The 27,730-nt window shown below is 39.0% G+C and overlaps 1 protein-coding gene across 7 annotated transcripts in view; it reads right to left on the bottom strand.

Moving 5' to 3' along the window:
* The window catches only part of ALMS1 (ALMS1 centrosome and basal body associated protein), a 216,706-nt gene extending 190,716 nt beyond the window's left edge, over positions 1–25,990 (bottom strand). For all 7 annotated transcript variants that reach the window (XR_010405594.1, XR_010405592.1, XR_010405593.1 and 4 more), the window contains exon 1: positions 25,658–25,990. Coding sequence is in view for 4 of the 7 variants with exons in the window: in XM_064572311.1 (XP_064428381.1) it covers positions 25,658–25,975 (318 nt within the window). In the remaining 3 variants the exon portion in view is untranslated. The remainder of the gene's footprint in view (positions 1–25,657) is intronic.
* Positions 25,991–27,730: the final 1,740 nt, after the last annotated feature.

Consider the following 27,730-nt stretch of genomic DNA (forward strand, 5'->3'; position numbering starts at 1 on the left):
TTAAAAGAAAACCTCTTATTAAAATTAAATGTTAAAAGAAATCCATTCCCCAGACTTCCTATTTTTATCACCTATCTGTTTAGACGTCATCAAGAAAACTAATTTCTAACACATTCCTATATGTTTGATCAACTTTCCCACTATTGCCTCTGAATATAACCCAAATAATTGAAGATTCTTAAGATTAATGCTTCAAAACTAAGCAGGTGTCTTCAGCTCTTCATCTGAGATTAAATGTTTTTTGGTATAAATTAACAGTTTGAAAGAGCCCTTCCCAGAATAAGTTTTTAATATTAAAGGTTAGTAGTCTTCCAAATATAAGCTGCCTATGAGATAAACACTTAAGATCTAAGGACACATATAGGCTGAAAGTAAAAGGATGGAAAAGGATATTCCATGCAAATAGTAACCAAAAGGGCACAGGAGTACCTATTACAAATTCAGACGAAAAAGATTAAAATCATAAAAGGGTCAAATCACCAAGAAGATAAAGCAATTACAACTATTTATGCACACAACCCCAGAGCTCCCAAATCAATGAGGCAAATTTTTGAAGACTTGGAGAGGGGCGCCTGGGTGGCTCAGTCGCTAGGCGTCTGCCTTCGGCTCAGGTCATGATCCCAGGGTCATGGGATCAAGCGCCACATCGGGCTCCCTGCTCCGCGGGAGGCCTGCTTCTCCCTCTCCCACTCCCGCTGCTTGTGTTCCCTCTCTCGCTGTGTCTCTGTCAAATAATAAATAAAATCTCTAAAAAAAAGAAAAGACTTGGAGAAAAAATACACAGCAACACAATATATTAAAAGACTTCCATACCTAACTTTCAATAATGCATAAAACTACCATACAGAAGAACAATAAGAAAATAGAGGAACTGAATAACACTATACAACAACTGGACCTAACACATATATACAGAACAATCCACCTAAACACAGCAGAATATACATTTTTTTCAAGTACATATGGAACATTCTTTAGGCTAGAACATGTTAGGCCACAAAAGTCTTAACAAACTCAAGAAGACTGACATACAGTGTCTTTTCCAATCACAATGGAATGAAACCAGAAATCAAGAGCACAGAAAAAACTGGAAATTTCCACAAATATATGGAAATTAAACACCACACTCTTTAAAAAACCAATAGGTCAAACAAGGGAAAATAAAAAAAACTTTGACACAAATGAATATGAAGATACAAAATACCAGAACTTATGGGATGCCAAAAGCAGTGCTAAAGGGAAATTTACAGCTGTAAAGGCATACATTAAAAAAAAAAAAAAAAAAAGCAAGAGATAGTCCAAGACGGTGGAGGAGTAGGAGACCTTAGTTTCGTCTGGTCCCAGGAATTCAGCTAGATAGCTATCATATCATTCTGAACACCTGCAAACTCAACCAGAGATCTAAAAAAAGAATAGCTGCAACTCTACAAATAGAAATGAGTCCACTTTCTACAAGACAGAATGATAAGATGGAAAAAACTCACCTCAAAAAAGAGAACAAGAGGCAGTACTGACTGCCAGGGACCTAATCGGTACAGATATAAGTAAGATGTCAGAACTAGAGTTCAGAATAATGATTATAAAGATACCACCTGGGGGGCGCCTGGGTGGCTCAGTCATTAAGCATCTGCCTTCGGCACAGGTCATGACCCCAGGGTCCTGGGATCGAGCCCCGCATTGGGCTCCCTATCCCACAGGAAGTCTGCTTCTCCCTCTCCCGCTCCCCCTGCTTGTGTTCCCTCTCTCGCCATGTCTCTCTCTGTCAAATAAATAAAATCTTTAACAACAACAACAAAAAAAAAAGATACTACCTGGGCTTGGAAAAAGCATAGAAGACACAGAGAATCCCTTTCTGGAGAAACAAAAGAACTAAAATCTAATCAAGTCAAAATCAAAAAGGCTATTAATGAGATGCAATAAAAAATGGAGGCTCTAACTGCTAGGATAAATGAGGCAGAAGAATTAGTGATATAGAAGACCAAATGATGGAGAATAAAGAAGCTGAGAAAAAGATAAACAACTACTGGATCATGAAGGTAGAATTCGAGAGATAAGTGATACCATAAAGCAAAATAATACTAGAATTGGGATCCCAGAAGAAGAGAAAAGGAGGGGGTAGGAGGTATATTGGAAAAAATTATAGCAGAGAACTTCCCTAACCTGGGGAAGGAAACAGGCATTCAACTCCAGGAGGCACCGAGAACCCCCCTCAACATCAATAAAAATAGCTCAACACCCTGACATATAATAGTGAAACATGCAAATCTCAGAGACAAAGAGAAAATCCTGAAAGCAGCTTAGGACAAGAACCTACAAGGGTAGAAACATCAGACTGGCAGCAGACCTATCCACAGAGATGTGCCAGGCCAGAAAGGACTGGCATGATATACTCAGGGTGCTAAATGAGAAAAATATGCATCCAAGAATACTTTATCCAGCTAGGAGTCATTCAAAATAGAAAGAGAGATAAAAAGCTTCCAGGACAAACAGAAACTAAAAGAATTTGTGTGGGAATGCAAGCTGGTGCAGCCACTTAGGAAAACAGTACGGAGATTCCTCAAAAAGCTGAAAACAGAACTACCCTATGACCCAGCAATTGCACTACTAGGGATTTACCCCAAAGATACAAATGTAGTAATCCAAAGGGGCACCTGCACCCCAATGTTTATAGCAACAATGTCCACAATAGCCAAACTATGGAAAGAACCCAGATGTCCATCGACAGATGAATGGATAAAGATGTGGTGTATATATATACAATGGAATATTACGCAGCCATCAAAAAAAATACCAACAACGTGAATAGAACTAGAGGGTATTATGCTAAGCAAAATAAGTCAGAGAAAGGCAATTATCATATGATCTCACTGATATGTGGAATATGAGAAACAAGCAGAAGATCAGAGGGGAAGAGAAGAAAAAATGAAATAAGATGAAACCAGAGAGAGAGAGAAACCACATGAGACTCTTAATCTCGGGAAACAAACTGAGGGTTGCTCGAGCGGAGGGGGCTGGGGGGAACAGGGTGGCTAGGTGATGGACATTGGGGAGAGTATATGTTGTGGTGAGCACTGTGTATTGTGTAAGACTGATGAATCACAGACCTGTACTCATGAAACAAATAATACATTATATGTTAATAAAGGAGGGCACATGATGTAATGAAAAAAATAAAATAAAATAATTTGTGACCACTAAACCTGCCCTGCAAGAAATATTAAAGGGGATCCTTTAAGCAAAGAGAGAGCCCAAAAGTAACAAAGACCAGAAAGGAACAGAGACAATATACAGAAACAGTGACTTTAAATGTAATACAATGGCACTAAATTCATATATTTCAATAGTTACTCTGAATGTAAATGGGCTAAAAGCCCCAATCAAAAGACACAGGGTATCAGACTGGATAAAAAACAAGACTCATCAATATCCTGTCTGCAAGAGACTCATTTTAGACCCAAAGACACCTCCAGATTGAAAGTGAGATGGTGGAAAACCATTTACCATGCTAATGGACATCAAAAGAAAGCTGGGGTAGCTATCCTTATATCAGACAAATTAGATTTTAAGCCAAAGACTGTAATAAAAGATGAGGAAGAACGCTATATCATAATTAAAGGGTGTATCCAAGAAGAAGATCTAACAATTGTAAATATTTATGCCCCTAAATGGGAGCAGCCAATTATATAAACCAATTAATAACAAAAGCAAAAGAAACACACTGATAGAATAATAATAGGGGACTTTAACACCCTACTCACTGCAATAGATCATCTAAGCAGAAGATCAACAAGGAAACAAGGGCTTTGAGTGACACACTGGACCAGATGAACTTCACAGAAATATTCAGAGCATTCCATCCTAAAGCAACAGAATACACATTCTTCTCTAGTGCACACGGAACATTCTCCAGAATAGATCATATCCTGGATCAAATCAGGTCTCAACCGGTACCAAAAGATTGGGATCATTCCCTGCATATTTTCAGACCACAATGCTTTGAAACCTGAACTCAATCACAAGAGGAAATTTGGAAAGAACTCAAATACATGGAAACTAAAGAGCATCCTACTAAAGAATGAATGGGTCAACCAGGAAATTAAAGAAGAATTTTAAAAATTCATGGAAACAATGAAAATGAAAACACAACTGTTCAAAATCTTTGGGATGCAGGAAAAGTGGTCCTAAGAGGGAAGTATACAGCAATACAAGCCTTTCTCAAGAAACAAGAAAAGTCTCAAATACAAAACTTAACCCAACAACTAAAGGAGCTGGAAAAAGAAGAGCAAATAAAGCCTAAACCCAGGAGGAGAAGAGAAATAATAAAGATTAGAGTAGAAATCAATGAAACAGAAACCAAAAGAACAGTAGAACAGATCAATGAAACTAGAAGCTGGTTTTTGAAAGAATTAATAAGACTGATAAACCCCTGGCGAGACTTATCAAAAAGAAAAGAAAAAGGACCCAAATTTAAAAAAAAAAATTATAAATGAAAGAGGGATCACAACCAACAACACAGAAGAAATACAAACAATTATAAGAACATATTATGAGCAAGGATATGCCAACAAATTAGGCAATCTGGAAGAAATGGATGCATTCCTACAGACGTATAAACTACCCAAACTGAAACAGGAAGAAAAAGAAAACCTGAACAGACTCATAACCGGCAAGGAAATTGAAGCAGTAATCAAAAATCTCAAAAAACAAGAGCCCAGGGCAGATGGCTTCCCAAGGGAATTCTAACAAACATTTAAAGAAGAATTAATTCTGAAGCTGTTCCAAAAAATCAAAATGGAAGGAAAACTTCCAAACTCTTTCCATGAGTCCAGCATTACCTTGATCCCAAAACCAGACAAAGATCCCACGAAAAAAGGAGAATTACAAACCAATTTCTATGATGAACATGGATGCAAAAATTCTCACTGGGGCGCCTGGGTGGCTCAGCCATTAAGCATCTACCTTCAGCTCAGGTCATGATCCCAGGGTCCTGGGATCGAGCCCCACATCGGGCTCCCTGCTCCGCGGGAAGCCTGCTTCTCCCTCCCCCACTCCCCCTGCTTGTGTTCCTGCTCTCGCTAACTCTCTCTCTGTCAAATAAATAAATAAAATCTTTAAAAAAAAAAAATTCTCACCAAGATACTAGCCAATAGGATCCAACAGTACATTAAAAGGATTATTCACCACAACCAAGTGGGATTTATTCCTGGGCTGGAAGGGTGGTTCAACATCCACAAATCAATCAATGTGATACATTACATTAATAAAAGAAAGAACAAGAGCCATATAATCCTCTCAGTAGATGCAGAAAAAGCACTTGACAAAGTACAGCACCTTTCCTTGATTAAAACTCTTCACAGTGTAGGGGTAGAGGGAACATACCTCAATATCATAAAAGCCATATACAAAAAGCCCACAGCAAATAACATTCTCAGTGGGGAAAAACAGAGCTTTTCCCCTAAGGTCAGGAGCACAGCAGGGATGTCCACAATCAACACTGCTGTTCAACATAGTACTAGAAGTCCTAGCCTCAGTAATCAGACAACAAAAAGAAATAAAAGGCATCCAAATTGGCAAAGAAAGAAGTCAAACTCTCACTCTTCACAGATGACATGATAGTCTATGTGGAAAACTCAAAAGACTCCACTCCAAAATTGCTAGAACTCAGTTGCATTTCTATACACTAACAATGAAACAGAAGAAAGAGAAATTAAGGAGTCAATCCCATTTACAATTGCACCCCAAACCATAGAATATCTAGGAATAAATGTAATCAAAGAGGCAAAGGATCTGTACTCAGAAAACTACAGAACACTCATGAAAAATTGAGGAAGACGCAAAGAAATGGAAAAACGTTCCATGTTCATGAACTGGAACAAATATTGTGAAAATGTCTATGCTACCTAGAGCAATCTATACATTCAATGCAATCCCTATCAAAATACCATCAACTTTCTTCACAGAGCTGGAACAAATAGTCCTAAAATTTGTATGGAACCAGAAAAGACCCTGAATAGCCAAAGGAATAATGAAAAAGAAAGCCAAAGCTGATGGCATCATAATCCCGGACTTCAAGCTCTATTACAAAGCTGTCATCATCAAGACAGCATGGTACTGGCACAAAAGCAGACACACAGATCAAAGGAACAGAATAGAGAGCCCAGAAACAGACCCTCAACTCTATGGTCAACGAATCTTTGACAAGGCAAGAAAGAATATCCAGTGGAAAAAAGACAGTCTCTTCAACGAATGGTGTTGGGAAAAATTGGAGAGCCATATGCAGAAGAACGAAACTGGACCATTTCCTTACACCATACACAAAAATAGACTCAAAATGGATGAAAGACCTAAACGTAAGAAAGGAATCCACCAAAATCCTAGTGGAGAACACAGGCAGCAACCCCTTGACCTCGACCGCAGCAACTTCTTGCTAGACACGTCTCCAAAGGCAAGGGAAACAAAGGCAAAAATGAATTATTGGTACTTCATCAAGATAAAAAGCTTTTGCACAGCAAAGGAAACAGTCAACAAAACCAATAATACATTATATGTTAACTTAAAAATAAATAAATAATAATAAAAGTAAAAAAAAAAAAAAAAAACAAAGAAAAAAAATTTAAGCCCCAGATGAAACAGAAGATTTGTTAATCACAATCCGGTTTTACAGGAATTACTAAGGGAAGTTCTTCAGGATGAAAGCAAGTGACACCAGTGAGTAATTCAAATTTATGGAAAACAACAAAATGAGCCAATCAAAGCAATTTTGCAGGTAATTGCAAAAGACAGTATAACTGCGTATTTCTTTTCCCTTCTTCCTTTCACTGATTTAAAAAAGCAACTGTAGGGGCACCTGAGTGGCTCAATCAGCTGGGAGTCTGCCTTCGGCTCAGATCATGATCTCAGGGTCCTGGGACAGTCCTGTGTCAGATTCCCTGCTCAGTGGGGAATCTGCTTCTCCCTCTCCCTCTGATCCTCCCCACTTGTGCTCTCTCTGTCTCACATAAATAAATAAAATCTTAAAAAAAATAAAAATAAAAAGCAACTGTATGAAACAATATATATATATAATTGTATTGTTGGGCTATAACATAGAAATACATTCGATAATGACAGCACAAAGGAGATAACAGGAATAGAGTCACAATGTAATAAGGAAATGACACCAGATAATAACTCAAAAGGGAAGAAATGAGTGTAAAAAAGGGAAAATAAGGTTAATATATCAATCTCTACAAATATATAATTGTTATTCTCCCTTCTGCCAAATTCTTCAAAAAAACCTAAGATTTTTTTTTAAATGTTAGCCATTATTGTTATTTTTTTAAAGATTTTACTTATTTATTTATTTGACAGAGAGATAGAGAGCACAGATAGTCAGAATGGCAGGCAGAGGGAGAGGGAGAAGCAGGCTCTCTGCTGAGCAGGGAGCCCAATGCAGGGCTCGATCCCAGGGCCCTGGGATGATGACCTGAGCTGAAGGCAGACGCTTAACTGACTGAGCCACTCAGGCGCCCCAAAAAACCTAAGACTTTATGAAGTTTTAAATATAACAATGTATTGCTGGTATGTAACATACAGACCTATGCCTCGCAGTAATAGGATTAAAAAGGGATAGAGAATGGACCTATATGGGCATAAAGTTTCTATATGTTATTGGAACTAAGTCCTAATGAATCTGAAGCAGATTCTGATAACTTAATATGCATACTGTAAGCCCTAAAAATAACTCAAGAATTATAATTTTAAAAATTAGAATAAAATAAGAGAAAATTATCTACTTAACATAAAAGGTGGCAATATAAGAAGGACTAAAGGAACAAAACAGACATGAGACATATAGAAAATAAAAAGTTAAATAGAAATAAATCCAAACATATCAATAACACTAAATGTGAGTGAACTAAATAATCCAATCAAAGGCATATGTTGTGTTAGACTGCATGAAAAAGAAGATTCAACTGTATGCTGTCTATAGGAGACACACTTTAGGCCCAAAAAGACAAACAGGCTGAAAATTAAAGGATAGATAAAAAAGATTTACTATGCAAATAATCAAAAAAGAGGTAAAGTGGCTATAGTAATATCAAGATGAAACATATTAAAACATAATAAAATGCTTAAGAATAAATTTAACCGGGGCGCCTGGGTGGCTCAGTTGGGTTAAGCAACTGCCTTCAGCTCAGGTCATGATCCTGGAGTCCCGGGATCGAGTCCCGCATCAGGCTCCCTGCTCAGCGAGGAGCCTGCTTCTCCCTCTGACCCTCCCCGCTCTCATGTATTCTCTCTCATTCTCGCTCTCTCAAATAAATAAATAAATCTTTATTAGAAAAAAAAAAAAGAATAAATTTAACCAAGGAGGTAAAAGACTTGGTACTCTGAAAACTATAAAACACTGGGGGCGCCTGGGTGGCTCAGTTGTTAAGTGTCTGCCTTGGGCTCACGTCATAATCCCAGGGTCCTGGGATCAAACCCTGCATCGGGCTCCCTGCTCTGCGGGAAGCCAGCTTCTTTCTCTCCCACTCCCCCTGCTTGTGTTCTCTCTCTCATTGTCTCTGTCAAAAAAAAAAAAAAAACACCGATGAAAGAAATTGAAGACAACACAAATGGAAAGATATTCCATGCTCATGAATTAGAAGAACCAGTATTGTTAAAATGTCCATACTACCCAAAGAAATCTACAGATTTAATGCACTCCCCATCAAAATACCAGCAACATCTTTCACAGGACTAGAACAAATAATCCTAAAATTTGTATGGAACCACAAAAGACTCCAAATAGCCAAAGCAATCTTGAAAAAGATGAACAAAACTGGAGGTATCACAATCCCAGATTTCAAGATATACTGCAAAGCTATAAAAATCAAAACAGTATGGTACTGGCACCAAAAAAAACAAAAAACAAAAAACAACCAAAAAAAAACAATACATAGATCAATGGAACAAAACAGAGAGCCAAGAAATAATATAATATTAATAACAAATATAAATTGATTATATAATCAGTTAATGTTTGACAAAGGAGGCAAGAATATCAACAAATGGTGTTGGGAGGGGCACCTGGGTGGCTCAGTTGGTTGGGCGACTGCCTTCGGCTCAGGTCATGATCCTGGAGTCCCTGGATCGAGTCCCGCATCGGGCTCCCTGCTCGGCGGGGAGTCTGCTTCTCCCTCTGACCCTCCCGACCCTCTCCCCTCTCATGCTCTCTCTCTCAGTCTCTCTCTCAAATAAATTTAAAAAAAAATCTTTAAAAAAAAAAAATGGTGTTGGGAAAACTGGACAGCTACACGCAAAAGAATGAAACTGGACCACTTTCTTACACCATCCACAAATAGTATATGAAATAGCGGAAGGGGACTAAGAGCATACTAATCATGAAGAGCACTGAGTAATGTATAGAATTGTTGAATCATTATACTGTACACCTAAAACAGATGTAATACTGTATATTAACTATACTGGAATTAAAATTTTAAAATATTTTTTAAAAAACATATTGAAACAAAAAAAATTACTCAAGATAAACAGGAACATTTCACAATGATAAAAGTCAATCTACCAAGAATGCATATTAAAAATCCATATGCACCTAACATCAGAGCCCCCAGTAAAAACTGAAAGAAATGAAGGAAAAATGGACAATTCAACAATAATTAGACTCCAATACTCCATTTTCAAAAAACTGGATATTCTATAAATGATTTTTTTTAAAGATTTTATTTATTTGTCAGAGAGAGAGCACAAGCAGAAAGAGTGGCAGGCAGAGGGAGAAGCAGGCTCCCTGCTGAGCGGGGAGCCCAATGCAGGACTCAATCCCAGGACCCCAGGATCATGACCCGAGCCAAAGACAGCTGCTTAACCAACTGAGCCACCAAGGTGTCCCCTATGAATGATTCTTGGACATTAAAAAAACAGAGCAAAAGTCATTTACTTTCCTATATACCAACAATGAACAACTGGAATCTGAAATTTAAAACACAATACCATTTACACTAGCACCCCCCCAAATTAAAGCACTTAGGTATAAATTTAACCAAATATGTACAAAATCTATATGAGGCAAACTATAAAACTCTGATGAAAGAAATCAAGGAGGAACTAATTACCATGTCCATGGTTTGGAAGACTCAATACTGTCAATATGTCAATTCCTCTCAACATGATGTATAGATTCAACACAATTCCAATCACAATCAAAATTCTAGGCAAATTATGTTGTAGGTATTGACAAACTGATTTAAAGTTTTTAAGGAAAGGCAAAAGACCCAGAACAGCCAACACAAAATTAAAGACAAAGTGGGAGAGCTGATACTACCTGACTTCATGACTCACTATAAAGCTATAGCAATCAAGACCGTGTAGTATTGGGCGCCTGGGTGGCTCAGTCGTTAAGCATCTGCCTTCAGCTCAGGTCATGATCCCAGGGTCCTGGAATCGAGTCCCACATCCGGCTCCGTGCTCCACGGGGAGCCTGCTTCTTCCTCTCCCACGCCCCCTTCTTGTGTTCCCTCTATCCCTGTCTCTCTCTGTCAAATAAATAAATAAAATCTTAAAAAAAAAAAAAAAGACAGTGTAGCATTGGCAAAAGAACAAATAGATCACCATAACACAACAAAGCCCATAAATAGACCCAGATAAATATAGTCAACTAATCTTTGACAGAGGAACAAAGGCAATATAATGGAGCAAAGACAGTCTTTTTAACAAATGGTGCTGGAACAACTAGACATCCGCAAGCAAAAAAATGAATCTAGATAGCAATTTTACATGCTTCACAAAATTTAACTCAAAATCAATCATAGATGTAAACGCAAACTGGGAAATTATGAAAACTATAAAACTCATAGAAGATAATATAGGAGAAAACCTAGATGATCTTGGGTATGATGATGAATTTTTAGGTACAACACCAAAGGAACAATCCTTGAAAGAAATAATTAATAAATCAGACTCATTAAAACTAAAAACCTGTTCTATGAAAGACAATGTCAAAAGAATGAAAAGACAAGCCACAGACTAGGAAAAAATATTTGTAAAAGACATCTGATAAAGGACTATAAACCAAAATACACAACCCTTAAAATTCAATGATACAAAAAACAAACAACCCAATTAGAAAATGGTCAATAGATGTAAATAGATACTTCATCAAAAGAGATATACTTCTGGAAAACAAGAACATGAGAAGATGCTCAACATTATATTATCATTAGGGAACTGTAAGTTAAAATAATGAGATCATCACTATACACCTACTAGAATGGCCAAAATCCCAAACACTGACAACACCAAATGTTGCTCAGAGTACAGAGTAACAGGAACTCTGATTCATTACTGAATGATGATGGGAATGCAATATGGTACAGTCACTTTGGAAGACAGTTCGACAGTTTCTTACAAAACTAAACACACTCTTAGCATACAATCTAGCATTCCCATAAGCCAAAGCCTGATCCACAGCAAGGCCTTAACTCTTCAATTGAATGAAGGCTGAGAGAGGTGACAATGCTGCAGAAAAGTCTGACACTAGCAGAGGATGGCTCATGAGATTTAAGGAAAAAAGCCATCTCCATAACAAAAGTGTAAGGTAAAGCAGCAAGTTCTGATGTAGAAGGTGCAGCAAGTTATCCAGAAGACCTAGCTAAGATAATTAATGAAGGTAGCTATACTAAACAGCAGATTTTCAATGTAGACAAAACAGCCTTATGTTGGAAAAGATGCTATCTAGGACTTTCATAGCTAGAAAGAAGTCAACACCTGGCTTCAAAGCTTCAAAGGACTGGCTGACTCTTGTTAGGGACTAATGCAGCTGGTGACTTTAAGTTGAAGCCAATACTCATTTATCATTCTGAAAATCCTAGGGCCTTTAACAATTATGCTAAATCTGGGATGCCTGGGTGGCTCAGTCGGTTAAGTGTCTGCCTTCGGCTCAGGTCATGATCCCAGAGTCCTGGGATTGGGTCCCACATCAGGCTCCTTCCTCGGCAGGGAGCCTACTTCTCCCTCTGCCTGCCACTCCCCCTGCTTGTACACTCTCTCTCTCTCTCCCTCTCTCTGACAAATAAATAAATCAAATCTTAAAAAAAAAAAAAGAATTATGCTAAATCTACTCTGCCTGGACTCTATAAGTGAAAACACAAAGCCTGGATGACAGTACATCTACTTACAACATGATTTAATAAATATTTTAAGCCCACTATTGACACTTACTGCTCAGGAAAAAAAAAAAAGATTCCTTTCGAAATATTACCACTCATTGACATCGCACTTGCTCACCCAAGACCCTTGATGAAGATGTACAATAAGACTAATGTTGTTTTCATGCCTACTAGCACAACATCCATTCTGCAGCCCATGGATCAAGGAATCATTTGGACCTTCAAGTCTTATTATTAAAGAAACACATTTCATAAGACTATAGCTGCCATAGATAGAGATTCCTCTGATGGATCTGGGAAAACTAAATTAAAAACCTTCTGGAAAGGATTCATCATTCTAGATGACATTAAGAACATTCATGATTCACGGGAAGAGGTCAAATTATTAACATGAACAGAAGTTTGAAAGAAGCTAACTCCAACCCTCATGCATGACTGTGAGGATTCAAGACCAGTGGAAGAAGTAACTGCAGATAGGATGTAAATAGTCAAAGAACTAGAATTAGAAGTAGAGCCTGAAGATGTGACCAAATTGCTACAATCTCATGATAAAACTTTAATGGATGAGGAGTTGATTCTTATGAACAGGAAAAGAAAATTCTTGAGATGGAATCTACTCTTTGTGACAATGCTGTGAAGATTGTTGGAATGACAACAAAGGACTTAAAATATTATATAACCTTGTAATGGCAAGGGTTTGAGAGGACTGACTTCAATTCCGAAAGAAATTCTACTGTGGAGGAGCGCCTGGGTGGCTCAGTTGGTTAAGCATTCAACTCTTGATTTCGCTCAGGTCATGATCTCAGGGTCATGAGATGGAACCCCGAATTGGGATCTGCACTCAGCAAGAAATCTACTTGAGGTTCTCTCTCCCCCTTTCGCTCTGCCCCTCCCCCTTCTCTCTCTCTCCCTCTCTCTCTCTCAAAATAAATAAACCTTTAAAAAAAAAGTTCTACTGTGGGTAAAATGCTATCAAATACCATCACATACTACAGAGAAATCGTTCATGAAACCAACAATCAATGTCGCAAACTTCATTGTTGTCTTATTTTAAGAAATAGCCACAATCACACCAGCCTTAAGCAACCACCACCCTGATCAGTCAGCACTTACCAACATCATGGCAAAACTCTCTACCAGCAAAGATTACAACTTGCTAGAAGCTCAGATGATGGTTAGCATTTTTTAGCAATAAAGTATTTAATTAAGGTGTATACATTGTTGTTTTAGACATAATGCTATTGCACGCATAACAGACTAGAGTATAATGTAAACATAACTTTTATGTGCACTGAGCAAACAAAAAATTCCTTTCAACTTGCTTTACTGCAATATTCAATTTATTGTAATGGTCTAGAACCGAATCTGCAGGGGGAGGCGAAAAGTAGCCAGTTTGAAATACACCAGAGCATTCTGTTCTGTTCTTAATAAGACCTGCCCTCAGAAGAAACTATTTTTACCAGAGCCTGACGCACTTGGGTTCTACCAGAGACTAAGAGACCTAGGGGAAGGGAAATAACTAACTCCAGCTTGCTCTGGCCTTCAACATGGGCATAAAGAAATACCCAACTCCAGCCCCCTTTTAGCCTTCCTGTCTCACTTAAGAGGCAGACAATGAAAACCCCAGTGAAAATCACAGCCAGGGGGAGAGGGGAGACTGAGACCTAATAATAGGACTACAGAACACTTCCCCCACACACACACCTTACTGCATCAATCGGGCTCCTGATAATAATAGGGAAATAGAACTGAAAGCACATTTCAGATCTTATTTAAGAATAAATCCTTAGTGGGCGCCTGGGTGGCTCAGTTGGTTAAGCGACTGCCTTCGGCTCAGGTCATGATCCTGGAGTCCCCGGATCGAGTCCCGCATCGGGCTCCCTGCTTGGCAGGGAGTCTGCTTCTCCCTCTGACCCTCCTCCCTCTCATGCTCTCTGTCTCTCATTCTCTCTCTCTCTCTCAAATAAATAAATAAAATCTTAAAAAAAAAAAAAAAGAATAAATCCTTAGAGAAACCCAAAGATAACAGAGAAGACAAAAACAAGTTCACCAGAGGAAATTTTAGCCTCTAACACGTAAAGCTACAGCAAACAGTAAAAATCTTACCTCTAGCCAGATAAATATAAAACTTCACACTAGGGTGCCTGGGTGGCTCAGCTGGTTGGGCGACTGCCTTCGGCTCAGGTCATGATCCTCGAGTCCCGGGATTGAGTCCCACATCGGGCTCCCTGCTCAGCGGGGAGTCCGCTTCTCCCTCTGACCCTCTTCCCTCTTGTGCTCTCTATCTCTCATTCTCTCTCTCTCAAGTAAATAAATAAAATCTTATAAAAAAAACTTCACACTGAAGGCCTATTTACTTCAGTTCCTTTCATATCATATTCATTTAGTAAATATCTGACTTTGAACAAAAAATTAAAAGACATACTAAAAGGCAAAAACAAACAAAAACCGTTTGATGGGACAGAGCAAGCATGAGAACCAGACTCGGATATGGCAGAGATGTTGAAATTTCAGTTTGGGAAGATAAAAAAAGTTCTGGAGATGGATGATGGTGGTGGTTACACAATAAATGTGTAATGCCACTTAAAAATGGTTAAAATGGTAAATTTTATGTTATATTTTACCACAATAAAAAAAAAGTCAAGGAGAAAAAAAATGAGCTATCAAACTGTAAAAAGACATGGAGGAAACTTAAATGCATATTGCTCGGTGAAAGAAGTCATTCTGAAAAGGCTACATACTGTATGATTTTTTTTTAATTTATTTTATTTTATTTATTTGACAGAGAGAGAGAGAGATCACAAGTAGGCAGACAGGCAGGCAGAGGGAGAGAGAGAAGCAGGTTCCCTGCTGAGCACAGAGCCCGATGTGGGGCTCGATCCCAGGACCCTGGGATCATGACCTGAGCCGAAGGCAGATGCTTAACCATCTGAGCCACCCAGGCGTCCCCTGTATGATTCTAACTACATGATTTTCTGGAAAAGGCAAAAACTATGGAGACAGTAAAAATATCAGTCATTACTAGGGTTTCAGAGGAAGAGAGAGAAGGATGAAGTAGTACAGCACGGGATTTTTAGAGCAGTGAAACTATCGTGTACGATACTGTAATAGTGGATATATGACATTATACATTTGTCAAAATCCATAGAACATATCAAGAGTGAACCCAAATATAAACTATGGACGTTAATTAAAAATAATGTATCGATATTGGCTTACTAATTGTAACAAATGTACCACACTAGTATGAGATGTTAATAATAGGAAAAATGGGGAGGGGGAGGGAATATACAGGAATTCTGTATTTTCTGCCTAATTTTTCTGGAAAAAACTGCTCCCAAAAGTCTACTTTAAAGAAAGGATAGGGGCGCCTGGGTGGCTCAGATGGTTAAGCGTCTGCCTTCAGCTCAGGTCGTGATCCCAGGGTCCTGGGATCGAGTCCTGCATCGGGCTCCCTGGTCCTTGGGAGCCTGCTTCTCCTCTGCCTCTCTCTCTCTCTGTCTCTCATGAATAAATAAATAAAATCTTTAAAAAAAAAAAAGAAAAGATAGCCACCTTGACAAAAGACCAACAAGGAAATATAAAATGTGAATGCCACCATAAACAAAATAGATCTACAAATATAATAGAACATTTCCCTCCCAGAGCAGCAGAATACGCATTCCTCTCAAGCACCCATGGAACATTCTCCAGGACAGACCATATGTTGGGCCATAAAACAAGCCTCAAAATTTTTTAATAATTGAAAACATGAGGGGCGCCTGGGTGGCTCAAGTCGTTAAGTGTCTGCCTTCAGCTCAGGTCATGATCCCAGGGTCCTGGGATTGAGCCCCGCACTGGGCTCCCTGCTCCGTGGGAAGCCTGCTTCTCCCTCTCCTACTCCCCCTGCTTGTGTTCCCTCTCTCACTGTGTCTCTCTGTCAAATAAATAAATTAAAAAAAAAAAAATCTCAAAAAAAAAAAAAAAGAAAACATGAGAAGTTTATTCTCCAAATAAAACAGAATAAAGGCAGAAATTGGTAACAAAAGGGGCGCCTGGGTGGCTCAGATGGTTAAGCATGTGCCTTCGGTTCAGGTCACGATCCCAGGATCCTGGGATCGAGTCCTGCATCGGGCTCCCTGCTCAGCGGGGAGCCTGCTTCTCCCTCTGCCTCTCTCTCTCTCTCTGTCTCTTACGAATAAATAAATAATATCTTAAAAAAAAAAATTGGTAACAAAAGGAAATTGAGTAAATTCACAAATGGGTGGAAATTAAGCAACAGACTCTTAAATAAGCAACAGGTCAAAAAAAAAGAACTTGCAAAGAGAATTTTCAAATATTTTGAGATGATAACAAAAATACTACATACCAAAATTACGGATTGCAGCTAAAGCAGTGCTGAGAGGGAAATTTATAGCTACAAATGTGTACATTACAAACAGAACAAAGATCTCAATCAATAGCCTACCCATGCACCTTAAACTAAAAAAGAGAAACTTAAACCCAAAGAAAACAGAAGGAAGAAAATAAGACTTAAATAGAAATAAATGAAATAGGGACACTTGGGTGGCTGGGTTGGTTAAGCATCTGCCTTCGGCTCAGGTCATGGTCCATGGGGTCCTGGGATCGAGTCCCACATGGGGCTCCTTTCTCAGCGGCGAGCCTGCTTCTGCCTCTCCCTCTGCCACTCCCCGCTTGTGCTCGCTCTCTCTCTCTGACAAATAAATAAAAATCTTTAAAAAAGAAAAGAAAGAAATGAAATAAGAGAATAATGAAAAATCAATGAAACCAGAAGTTGGGTCTTTGAAAATATTCCCAAAATTGAAAATCCTTTAGCCAGACTCACCAAGAAAAAAAGACAGTACTCGTATCACTTAAAATCAGAAATTAAAGGGGAACTTCATTACCAATCTTACAGAAATACAAATAATTATAAGGAAATACTATGAAAAACTGCATGTTAAGAAATTTGAAAACCTGGAAGAAATGGACAAACACCTAGAAAACACAAATTACTGAAACTGATCCAAGAAGAAATAGAAAATCTGAAGAGACATATAGCAAGGAAAGAGAGTCAATTAGTCATTAAAATACTTCCCCAAAAGAAAAGCCCAGACCAATATGGTATAATCTATTAAACAGTCAAAAAATTAATAATGCCAATCCTTAACAAACAGAAAGAACACTTTCAACTCATTTTATGAAGCCAGTATTACCTGGATACTAAGCCAGACAAAAACATCACAAAAAAACTATAGACCATTATCTTGGGACTACAGATGCAAAAATTCTTTTAAAAAATACTAGTAAAATGGGCGCCTGGGTGGCTCAGATGGTTAAGCGACTGCCTTTGGCTCAGGTCATGATCCTGGAGTCCCGGGATCGAGTCCCACATCGGGCTCCCTGCTCAGCAGGGAGTCTGCCCCTCCCTCTCGTGCTCTCTCTCATTCTCTCTCTCGCAAATAAAAAAAAAAATTTTTTTTAAATAAATAAATAAATAAATAAAATAAAAAATACTAGTAAATTAGTGTGTGTGTGTGTGTGTGTGTGTATGTTCCCGTATCTTACTACATGTAAAATATTTACACACCATGATGAAGTAAATTATCCCCAGAATGCATGCTTGGCTTAACAATCTAATATCAATTAATATACCAAATAATAGAATAATTTGACAAAATCTAATACCTTTCATGATAAACAATACTCCATAAACTAGGAATAGAAAGAAATTTCATCAGTCTGATAAGGGAACCTATGAAAAACCTACAACTAACATCCTACTTTCAGTGAAAAAATTGGATGCTTTCCCCCCAAGCTCAGGAATAAGACGAGGATATCCATTTTTACTAATTCTATTCAACATTATGCTGGAAATTCTATCCAAGGAAATTAGGCAAGAAAAAATAAAAAGCATTCAGATTGGAAAAGAAAAATGAAACTGTATGTATTCACATCTAACATGGTCTTATATATAGAAAATCCTATGAAGTACAGTAACAATCTATTAGGACTAATAAACGAGTTCAGCAAAATTGCAGGAGACAAAATGAACATACAAAAATCAATTGTCTTTTTATACACTTGCAATGAACAATCCAAAAATGAAATTTAAAAAAAAATTATACTTACAATAGCACCAAAAAGAATAAAAAACTTAGAATTTAAGGAAAAAAGTGTTAAACTTATACCCTGTAAAGTACAAAACAGTACTGAATTTATTTTCAAAAGATCTAAATAAATGGAAAGATATCCTATGTTCATGGATCAGAAGACCAAATGTTGCTAAGATGGCAATACTCCCAAACTGATCTATAGATTCAATGCAATTCCTATCAAAATACCAGCTGGCTTCTTTGTTGAAATTGACAAACTGATCCTAAAATTCATATAGAACTGCAAGGGACCTAGAAGAGCCAAAAAATCTTGAAAAAGAAGAACAAAGTTGGAGGACTCACACATCCTCATTTCAAAACTTACTACAAAGCAATGGTAATCAAAAAAGTGTACCACGGCATAAAGTTGGACATATGGGATAATGGAATAGAATTGAGAGTCCAGAAATAAACCCATACATCAACTGCCAACTGATTTTCAACAAGCGTCCTAAGACCTTTCAATTGGAAAGAATAGCATCTTCAACAAATGGTGCTGGGACAACTGAGTAGCAACATCAAAGAATGAAGCTGAACACTTTCCTCACACCACATACAAAAATAACTCAAAACTGATAAAAAATCTAAATGTAAGAGCAAAAGCTATAAAACTTAGAGAAAACACAGGGGTAAATTTTTATGACTTCACATTCAGCAAGTTTCTAAGACAGGATAAACAACGACAACAACAACAAAAAGATAAATTAGACTTCATCAAAAATAAAAACTTCTGTGCTTCGAAGAACACTATCAAGAATGTGAAAAGACAACCCACAGACTGGGAGAAAATACTGCAAATCAGACACCTTATAAGGGAATTTTAAATTCACATTGTGGAAAATATGAAGACTATATAAGGAATTCTTATAACTCAACAGCAAATAGACAAATGACTGAAATAAAAATGAACAAAGGACCTAAATGGACATTTTGCCAAAGAAGATATACAAATGGCCAATAAGCACAAGAAAAGATGCTAAGTGTCATAAGCCATCAGGGAAATGCAAATCAAAACCACAATGAGATACCATGTCACATCCACCAGGATGGCTACAGTCTAAAAGTCAGATAATTATGCAGCACCTGGGTGGCTCAGGTGGTTGAGTATCTGCCTTCTGCTCAGGTCATGATCTCAGGGTCCTGGGATGGGCCACCCCCCCAACTGGCTCCCTGCTCAGCAGGGAGTCTGCTTCTCCCTCTCCCTCTGCCCCTCCCCACTGTTCGTGCGCTCACTTGCACACACTCTCCCTCTCTCTCTCTCTCAAATAAATAAAATCTTAAAAAAAAAAAAAAAAAAAAGTCAGGGACACCTGGGTGGCTCAGTGGGTTAACCATCTGCTTTCAGCTCAGGTCATGATCCCAGGGTCCTGGGATCAACTCCCGCATCAGGCTCCTTGCTCAGCAGGGAGCCTGCTTCTCCCTCTGCCTGCTGCTCCCCCTGCTTGTTCTCTCTCTCTCTCTCTTTCTCTCTGACAAATAAATAAATAAAATCTTAAAAAAAAAAGTTAGATAAGTGCTGACAAAGACGTAAAGAAATTGGAACCTTCATACACTGGTTGTAGGAATGTAAAATAGTGCAGCCATTTTGGGAAACAGTCTGGCAGTTCCTCAAAGGTTAAACCACATGTCCAGCAATTCCACTCCTAGATATACACCCAACAGAAATGAAAACATGTATGCAAAAACTTGTACACAAATGTTTACAACATTATTCATAATAGCCAAAAGGTAGAAAAAAAACAAATATTCATCAATTGATGAATGAACAAATAAAATATATCCATACAATGGAATATTATTCAGCCACAAAAAGGAATAAAGTACTGATCCATGCTATATACATGGATGTTTCCCAAAAACATGCTAAGTGAAAGAAGCTAGTCAAAAAAGACATATTATTCCTTTTATATTAAATGCCCAGAACAAGCAAATCTAAAGAGAGAAAAAAAGTTGATTAGATTAACAGTTGATTAGGGGAATGGAAGATGAGGGGATACCTAAAATGTCCAGGGCTTGGGGGTATTTTTTGAGATGACAAAAATGTTCTAAAATTGACTGTAATGATGGTTGCACATATCTATTAATATACTGAAAACCACTGAATTATGTACTTTAAATTAAGGATAAATTGTATAATATATGAATTATATCTCAATAAACCTGCTGAAAATGTTTTTAAATAAGCCAATTAAGCATTTAAAGAAAGCATTCAAGTAAAATAAAAATATAGGGAAACAGTAAAAGATGAAAACTGAAATTCATGTATTAAATGATGAAAAGCAATAGAATTAAACTTAAATCCAAGAGCTGTTTCCTTCAATGAATAAAAAAGCAAAATAAATAAATCCTTAGATCAAGAGAAAAACAAAACATAATCACATAAAATCAAGAATGAGAAATGGAAATAACTACAGATGCAATGGAAAAAGTAAGGAATACTGTGTAGCACTCCCATTATAATTAACAGGAAATTCTTGCTGAAATAATTTTCTACAAAAATCATAAATGACCAAAATTAACCAAGAAAAGTGAGTCTATATAAACCAAACCCTAAAAGGAACCCAAAGGCAAAGCAGTTTCATTAGTGATTATTTTTCAAACATGCAAGAAAAATTCTTACATTACTCAAACTGTTTCAAGGCATAGAAAAATAAAAATCCTTCCAGTACTTTGTATGAAAATGGTATAATATTGATGCTAAATTTGACAAAGACAGGTTAAGAAAACAATTTTTTTACACTTAAAACCATAATCATTTATAAAATATCTGCAACTAAAACCCAGCAATTCCGTAAGAGAAAAACACACTACGGCATAGTTTTTATCCTAGGAAAACAAGAAAGGATTTAATATTGACTAAAATTTGTATTAACAGTTCAAAAAAGATAAAGTATACACTGTGGACAAATTTGGAGATGGGGTAGAAAGGTGAAGAAGGGGTTCAGGCCTGTATTCTCTTCTTCTATGAAATGATAACCTGATGGGAGGGTGTTGAACCACCCGCAAAGGCTAGAAGATAAAAGAGTGAAGATGTGTAAGAAGCTGAAGGAAGAAACATACAAAGATTTCCAAACACTGTTGATGACACAGTTAAAAGTTAGAGACCAAAGGGGTGCCTGGGTGGCTCAGCTGGTTAAGCGACTGCCTTTGGCTCAGGTCATGATCCTGGAGTCCCAGGATTGAGTCCCGCATCAGGCTCCCTGCTCAGTGGGGAGTCTGCTTCTCCCTCTGACCCTCCCCCATCTCATGCTTTCTCTCTCTCAAATAAATAAATAAATAAAATCTTTAAAAAAAAAAAAAAGAAAGAAAAAGTTGGAGACCAAGAATTTCTGGTAATACCAATCCACATAACCAAATTATTTTCCCTAGCACAGCTCAGAAATTTAAATTCAGGAATTTTAAGGAGAGGTGTTTGAAATGATCCATGTTGAATGGTCTGCAGGGACCAGCGTTAAGGCCAACACAGTAAAGGCTCTGAACCACTCACTTCCCTGAACTCTTAAAAAGACTTGGTTGTAAGGCTGGGCACATTTTGCTCTGAACTTACTCAGTCCCGTGCCTTAGCTCAGTCTCAGGAACAGTACTACAAACTTAATCACTACCTTATACGTTACCATTAGTACATCCTTATGATCTAGTAAGAGATAACATGAGTGAAGCAAATTCTTACTATTTTGTCATTTAACTTGAGACTAGACTGAATGAAATTAATGTTTCCTATCATTTGGTCTCATCCTTTTAATACACTGCCTTAAATACTACACAACAAACTCATCTTTTTTTTTTATTATGTTATGTTAATCACCATACATTACATCATTAGCGTTTGATGCAGTGTTCCATGATTCATTGTTTGCATATAACACCCAGTGCTCCATGCAGAATGTGCCCTCTTTAATACCCATCACCAGGCTAACCCATCCTCCCACCCCCACTCCCCTCTAGAACCCTTAGTTTGTTTCTCAGAGTCCATAGTCTCTTATCTTTAAATGGTGCAGTTGGTTAAGCAATGGAAGGACTCTTGGTTTCAGCTCAGATCATGATCTCAGGATCCTGAGATCAAGCCCCAGGTCAGGCTCCATGCTCAGTGTGGAGTCTAAGACTCTCTCCCTCTCCCTCTGTCCCTCCAGGCACTTGCGTGAGCACGCTCTTCCATCCTCTCTCTCTCAAATGCACTCTCACTCTCAAATTAATAGAGAAATCTTTAAAAAAATAAGATTTTATAGTACATAAATGTCTAGAAAGACACATATTAAAATTTCTCCTTTAAACACTTTCCAACTTATGCCAGTAAATTTTAATGTCAGTGAACTAAAGCAAAAAAATCTTAATACTCTTTATATCATCTTAAAACTATCTTTACTACAGAACACCTTCATGTATTCTCCAAGGTAAACAGGGAAAATATATCTCATTTCTCTTAAAAACAAAACAAAAACAAAACAAACAAAAACCACACTTATGGGGGGACAAAACACTGGGCTCTAAGAAGCAAGGTTTTTATTACACATAGATTACTGTTAAATGGGATAATAGGGAGACAAACCGTAAGAGATTCTTAATCATAGGAAACAAAATGAGGGTTGCTGGAGGGGAGGGAGGTGAAGGGATAGGGTAATTGGGTGATGGATATTACGGAGGGCCAGTGATGTAATGAGCACTGGGTGTTATATAAGACTGATGAATCACTGAACTATACCTCTGAAACTGATAATGTACTATATGTTAATTAATTTAATTTAAATAAATTTAAATAAATAAACTATTTGATTTGATCATTTGTCTTGAATCATTCCTTCTCTTACATTGCTTTATTTTAGATTTAGAGTTCAATTAGGTGGAATTATGGTGCTGTTTTCCTGTGGTAAGTGCCTTTTAAATAAAATCATTTAACCAAGGGGGAAAAAAATAGGATAATAATTTTTCACATTGGCTCTAATAAAAGTTAAAGTGGCTTAATATGCTCTTCCTCTAGGCTTAGCGATGTAAATTTAAAATACTAATAGTTATTTAAACAAGAAGTCATAGAACAAAGTAAGTTAGGAGACCTCACCCATAAGCATGGCTTTAATTATGGTCTATATGCAGATAACTTACAACTTGAAATTTCCAAACCTAGACTTCTCCTCTTATCTCCAGAACCAATCTTATAATCTTAACACTCATCTCAGCCAATCCCATCAGCCCCTCTCTTCATCGCTCCCACCATTAACCTGGCCATATCTCAGTATTTGACACAACCATTCATTGAACAATCTAACACCCAGACACACTGTTGCCTTCATGTTCCACATTTAATCATTAGTGTAGTAATAATGTAAAATTAATGTATAAATGTGATGATTTCACCTCTTAAATATATATATTTTTAATTTGTTAGAGAGAACGAGAATGAGCAGAGAGGAGGAGCAGAGGGGGAGGGAGGGAGGGAGAGAGAAGCAGACTCCCTGCTAAGCAGGAATTTCCCCCGACACCAGGCTCAATGCCAGGACCTGGAGATCATGACCTGGGCTGAAGGCAAACGCTTAAGCAACTGAGCCACCCAGGCGCCCCTACCTCTTAAATATTTCTTGAATCAGTCTACTTTTTTCTATATCCACCAACACTTTCCTGTTCCAAAATATTATCAACTTTTGCCTGGCAATGCTGCAGTGGCTTAATAATTAGCATCCCTGACTTACTGCTACTTCCCACCCCATCCTGCTGTCAAAGCTGTTCTCCACTCTGCTACAAAGTGGTCTTTTTGAAACACACATCTTATCATTGAAAATGTTTTAAACATTTCCCAAATTTAACAATTCCATTTAAACAGTTCCAAAGCTCCAGAGATAAAGCCTTTATCCATATTGGCCTTTGGTTCCCTGGAAATGCCATGTTCTCTCCAACAGCACCTTTCCATGTGCCTTTCCCTCAACTGGGAGATTTTCTCTTCCCTTTGGCTAGTTAACCTTTTTCGTCAGACCTTAGCTCTATCAGAACTTCCTCAGGGAAGCTTTCGCCAGCTTCGCTAACAAGGTCAGATTCCCTTACCGTATGCTTTCAAAGTATATTAGCACATATCAGTTTTACTCTTATTTATGTGGCCAACTAAATTTTGTCTGCCTTCTTCTTACCTGAACACTAGAAAGGCAGAGGTTAAAAAAAAATGTTTGGGTTCACCAAGATTCCTTAGCATCCAGCATGACACTGTGAATGCCCATGGTGAATGCTCAATGAATTAAGTGCCCAACAGAATACTTACCAGGCAAAACAATAACTATTACTCTTTAATGATCAACAGTCCATAGGATTTAAGTCCAAAAGAACTTTCTGTGATGATAGAACTATTCTATATCTGCACTGTCCAATAATGCCACTAGTCAAGTGTGGCTACTGAGCACTTAAAAAGTGGTTAGTACAACAGAGGCACTGAATTTTTAATTTTATTTAATTTTAACTAAATAAGATGTAAAGAGCCACATGTGGCTAGTGATGGCTGTGTTGAACAGCACAGGTCTATAAAGTCTCTTCTCTGTCTTTTCACTTGTACTTTGTTCACTCTGCACAGTTTATATCTTGTCTATGGAGCAGTCCTAGACAATAAACACTAGGCTTCTTTTGGTCCCTACGACGTGCCCTGCACAAAACAGAAACTTAATAAATGTCTGATGATTTGATATTCAAACTGAACAGCAAACCTTTTTTTTTTTTTCCTCCCTGAAAAGCTAATGAATTAAATGTAGTTATTTTCAAAATGGTCTTCAGGAGCCGACCATAAAATCAACTCTTTCTCCCTTGTGTACTACCTTGTACTTTCTAGTTTTCCACACTGGAGCTGCAGCATAAGCCTTCTGCTACCTACGGGGGACTCCCCTTTATTGCTACAAACAAGGGTCCGGAGAAGTAAAACAGGTGAGGAGCCTCTGGAGACTAATCATGTAGTGTCCATAATCCACAGCAGTCCCTCAAGGAGAGTCCTGCCCTTCAGGCATACTAATCTGTCTCCCCAAGAGAGTCCCTGGAGAACCACTCTCTCCACTCCTACAAACGCCCTTTTCCCCTCCAGCCGGCTTAACCTACACCCGCTAGGAATACGGACTCTGGGAACAGCTGGTGTAATTCAAAAGGCCCGGGACCCACAGAGAGCGGGGAACAAGAGAGGTCTTTGCCATAAAGAATGGGAGACTTGGCGTAGTCAGCCAGAACCTGGGAAAAAGTGGAGGCCCAGGACGCGAGACGGCCCCTACAAGCCTTTAAAAGCGCGCTTATTATTTGTCCGGCACCGCGACCGGCAGCGAGCAGGAGGCAGCGGCGCAGAGAGCAGGCTGAGCGCGCGAAGACGCCCCGTCACCCTGCCCGACGGCCCCCCCATCTCTCCCCGGCCCGGCTCACCTTCTCCAGGCCGGTCCGCTCGTCCTCCGAGTAGCGGTGCCTCGAGAGCGACGACGGAGGCAAAGCACCTTCGGGGTGCGCCTGCAGCCAGGCCTTGGCCTCCTCGTCGTCCTCTTCGTCCGTACGCTCCCGAGGCTGGCTCTCGTAGTTAAAGTCCGAATCCAGCTCCCGCCTCTCCTCCTCCTCCACCTCCTCCACCATCACTACCTCGTCAGAGTCCAGGTTCGCCCGCTCCTCCGCCTCTTCCGTCTCCTCCTCCTCCTCCTCCTCCTCCTCCTCCTCGAGCTCGCCGGGCCACGGTAGCTCTTCAGGCTCCATATTGGTGTCTCGCGCTAGGAGGCAGAGGAGGAGGGGGAGAGGGGAAGGGGGAGGGAGGGGCGGGGAGGAGAGCTGACAGGCGGTTGCGGCCGCGCGCAGGCGCAAAGACCGCCACCGCCTCGCGCCCGGCGCGGCGCGGAACGAACTGGGCGGGGCAGGGAATGAAAGCGCGCGTTGCTAAGGACGCCCCGCGGAGGCCAGAGGTGTGGCTGGGGCTGGCGAGGGAGGGGCGTCACCCTCGTCACTCGCTGGGATCTCGCTCACAGTGCTGAAAGCTCACAATAAACCCGGACTGGGCTCCTCTCGAGGGAGGGGAGAATTTAGTCTTCGACTGAGCAAGGCCAAAGCTGAATTTTGCCCGTGCACCGAGGGGAGATCAGACCCTAGAACAAACCCATGATAATCAAACTTGCAAACTTAACTTTTAAAGGTTGAGTGCCTGCTGGGCGACAGACAGGCTGTATGATGGGCACTCGAACCTAGCAGTGAAAAATGTCTGGGGCGGTAGAGGGGTTAAGAACGCCACGCTTGGGGCGCCTGGGTGACTCAGTCGTTAAGCGTCTGCCTTCCGCTCTGGTCATGATCCCAGCGTCCTGGGATCGAGCCCCGCATCGGGCTCTCTGCTCCGTGGGAGGCCTGCTTCTCCCTCTCCCACTCCCCCTGCTTGTGTTCCCTCTCTCCCTGTGTCTCTCTCTGTCAAATAAATAAATAAAATCTTAAAAAAAAAAAAAAAAAAGAACCGGACGCTTGGTATCAGAAAAAAGTAGAAGTTTGAATCCCGACATCGACACTTAAAGCTGTGTGACTGAGCCTCTATAAAATGATAAGAGGCCATCACATAGGATGGTTGTGATAATTAAAGCAGATAACCAACGTGCAGTACTTGGTGGTAGGTATTATTCATTGATTATTGTGCAGTAACTCATTAAATGCTCACAGTTCTGTGAGATGAGTATTATTACCATTTCATATTTGAAGAACTCTAATGCTCAGAGAAATAACTTGCCCAAAGTCTCTTACCTAGTAATTGGCTGGCTGAGTTAGTGCCATCCCAAGTCTTCTGTAGATCCAGTAAATTGCCCTGGCCCAGACCTATCAGCTGATAAAGGATAAAGGGCAAGTATTTGTACTGATAGTACATATATTTTTAGGTTAGTCAGTGACTTTGAAATGCTTTAGAAAGAGAGATTTCCTGACTATTTCAGGAACTCTTGTAAAATGAATAGCAAATTAAAGAATCTTGAGAAGCTTTGCTATTACCTAAGGAGATAGCCATAATTAGAGTCCAGTGAAAATTCTTATGGTATCTACCCACAATAGCAAAGATAAATTGACAATGATATCGAACCAACATTGGTGGGGTAATTTTTAGGGGTATCGCCAAGGAGGTATGTCCTATCTGCCAATGACCCAATTCTAGCAAAACTATAAAGATAGAAGTATACTGGAGCCAAAAGCCTCAGGGCTCCTACGAACACCTCTGAATGGACTGAGTACATTCAAATACGACTCTTCTTATGACAGGTTGAGGCTTTTCCTTACTGGAGAGCTATGGATGTAATGATAGAAAAAAATTGTTTGATTTTGTATTCCTGACTTGAGAAATCCCAAGGTACCTCTCCAGTAACAGGTACATACATTTCAGTGATACTGTTATTAAATAATTCTGTAAACCTTTACCATTTACTTAGAAACTCCACTATCCTTATCATCCACAAATTTCAGGAAAATTAAAGGGAACTAATGGAATTGTAA

This window comes from Mirounga angustirostris, unplaced genomic scaffold (genome assembly GCF_029215605.1).
Source record: "Mirounga angustirostris isolate CCGP_5_RB_7025 unplaced genomic scaffold, mMirAng1.0.hap1 SCAF_10, whole genome shotgun sequence".
Classification (NCBI taxonomy): Eukaryota; Metazoa; Chordata; class Mammalia; order Carnivora; family Phocidae; genus Mirounga; species Mirounga angustirostris.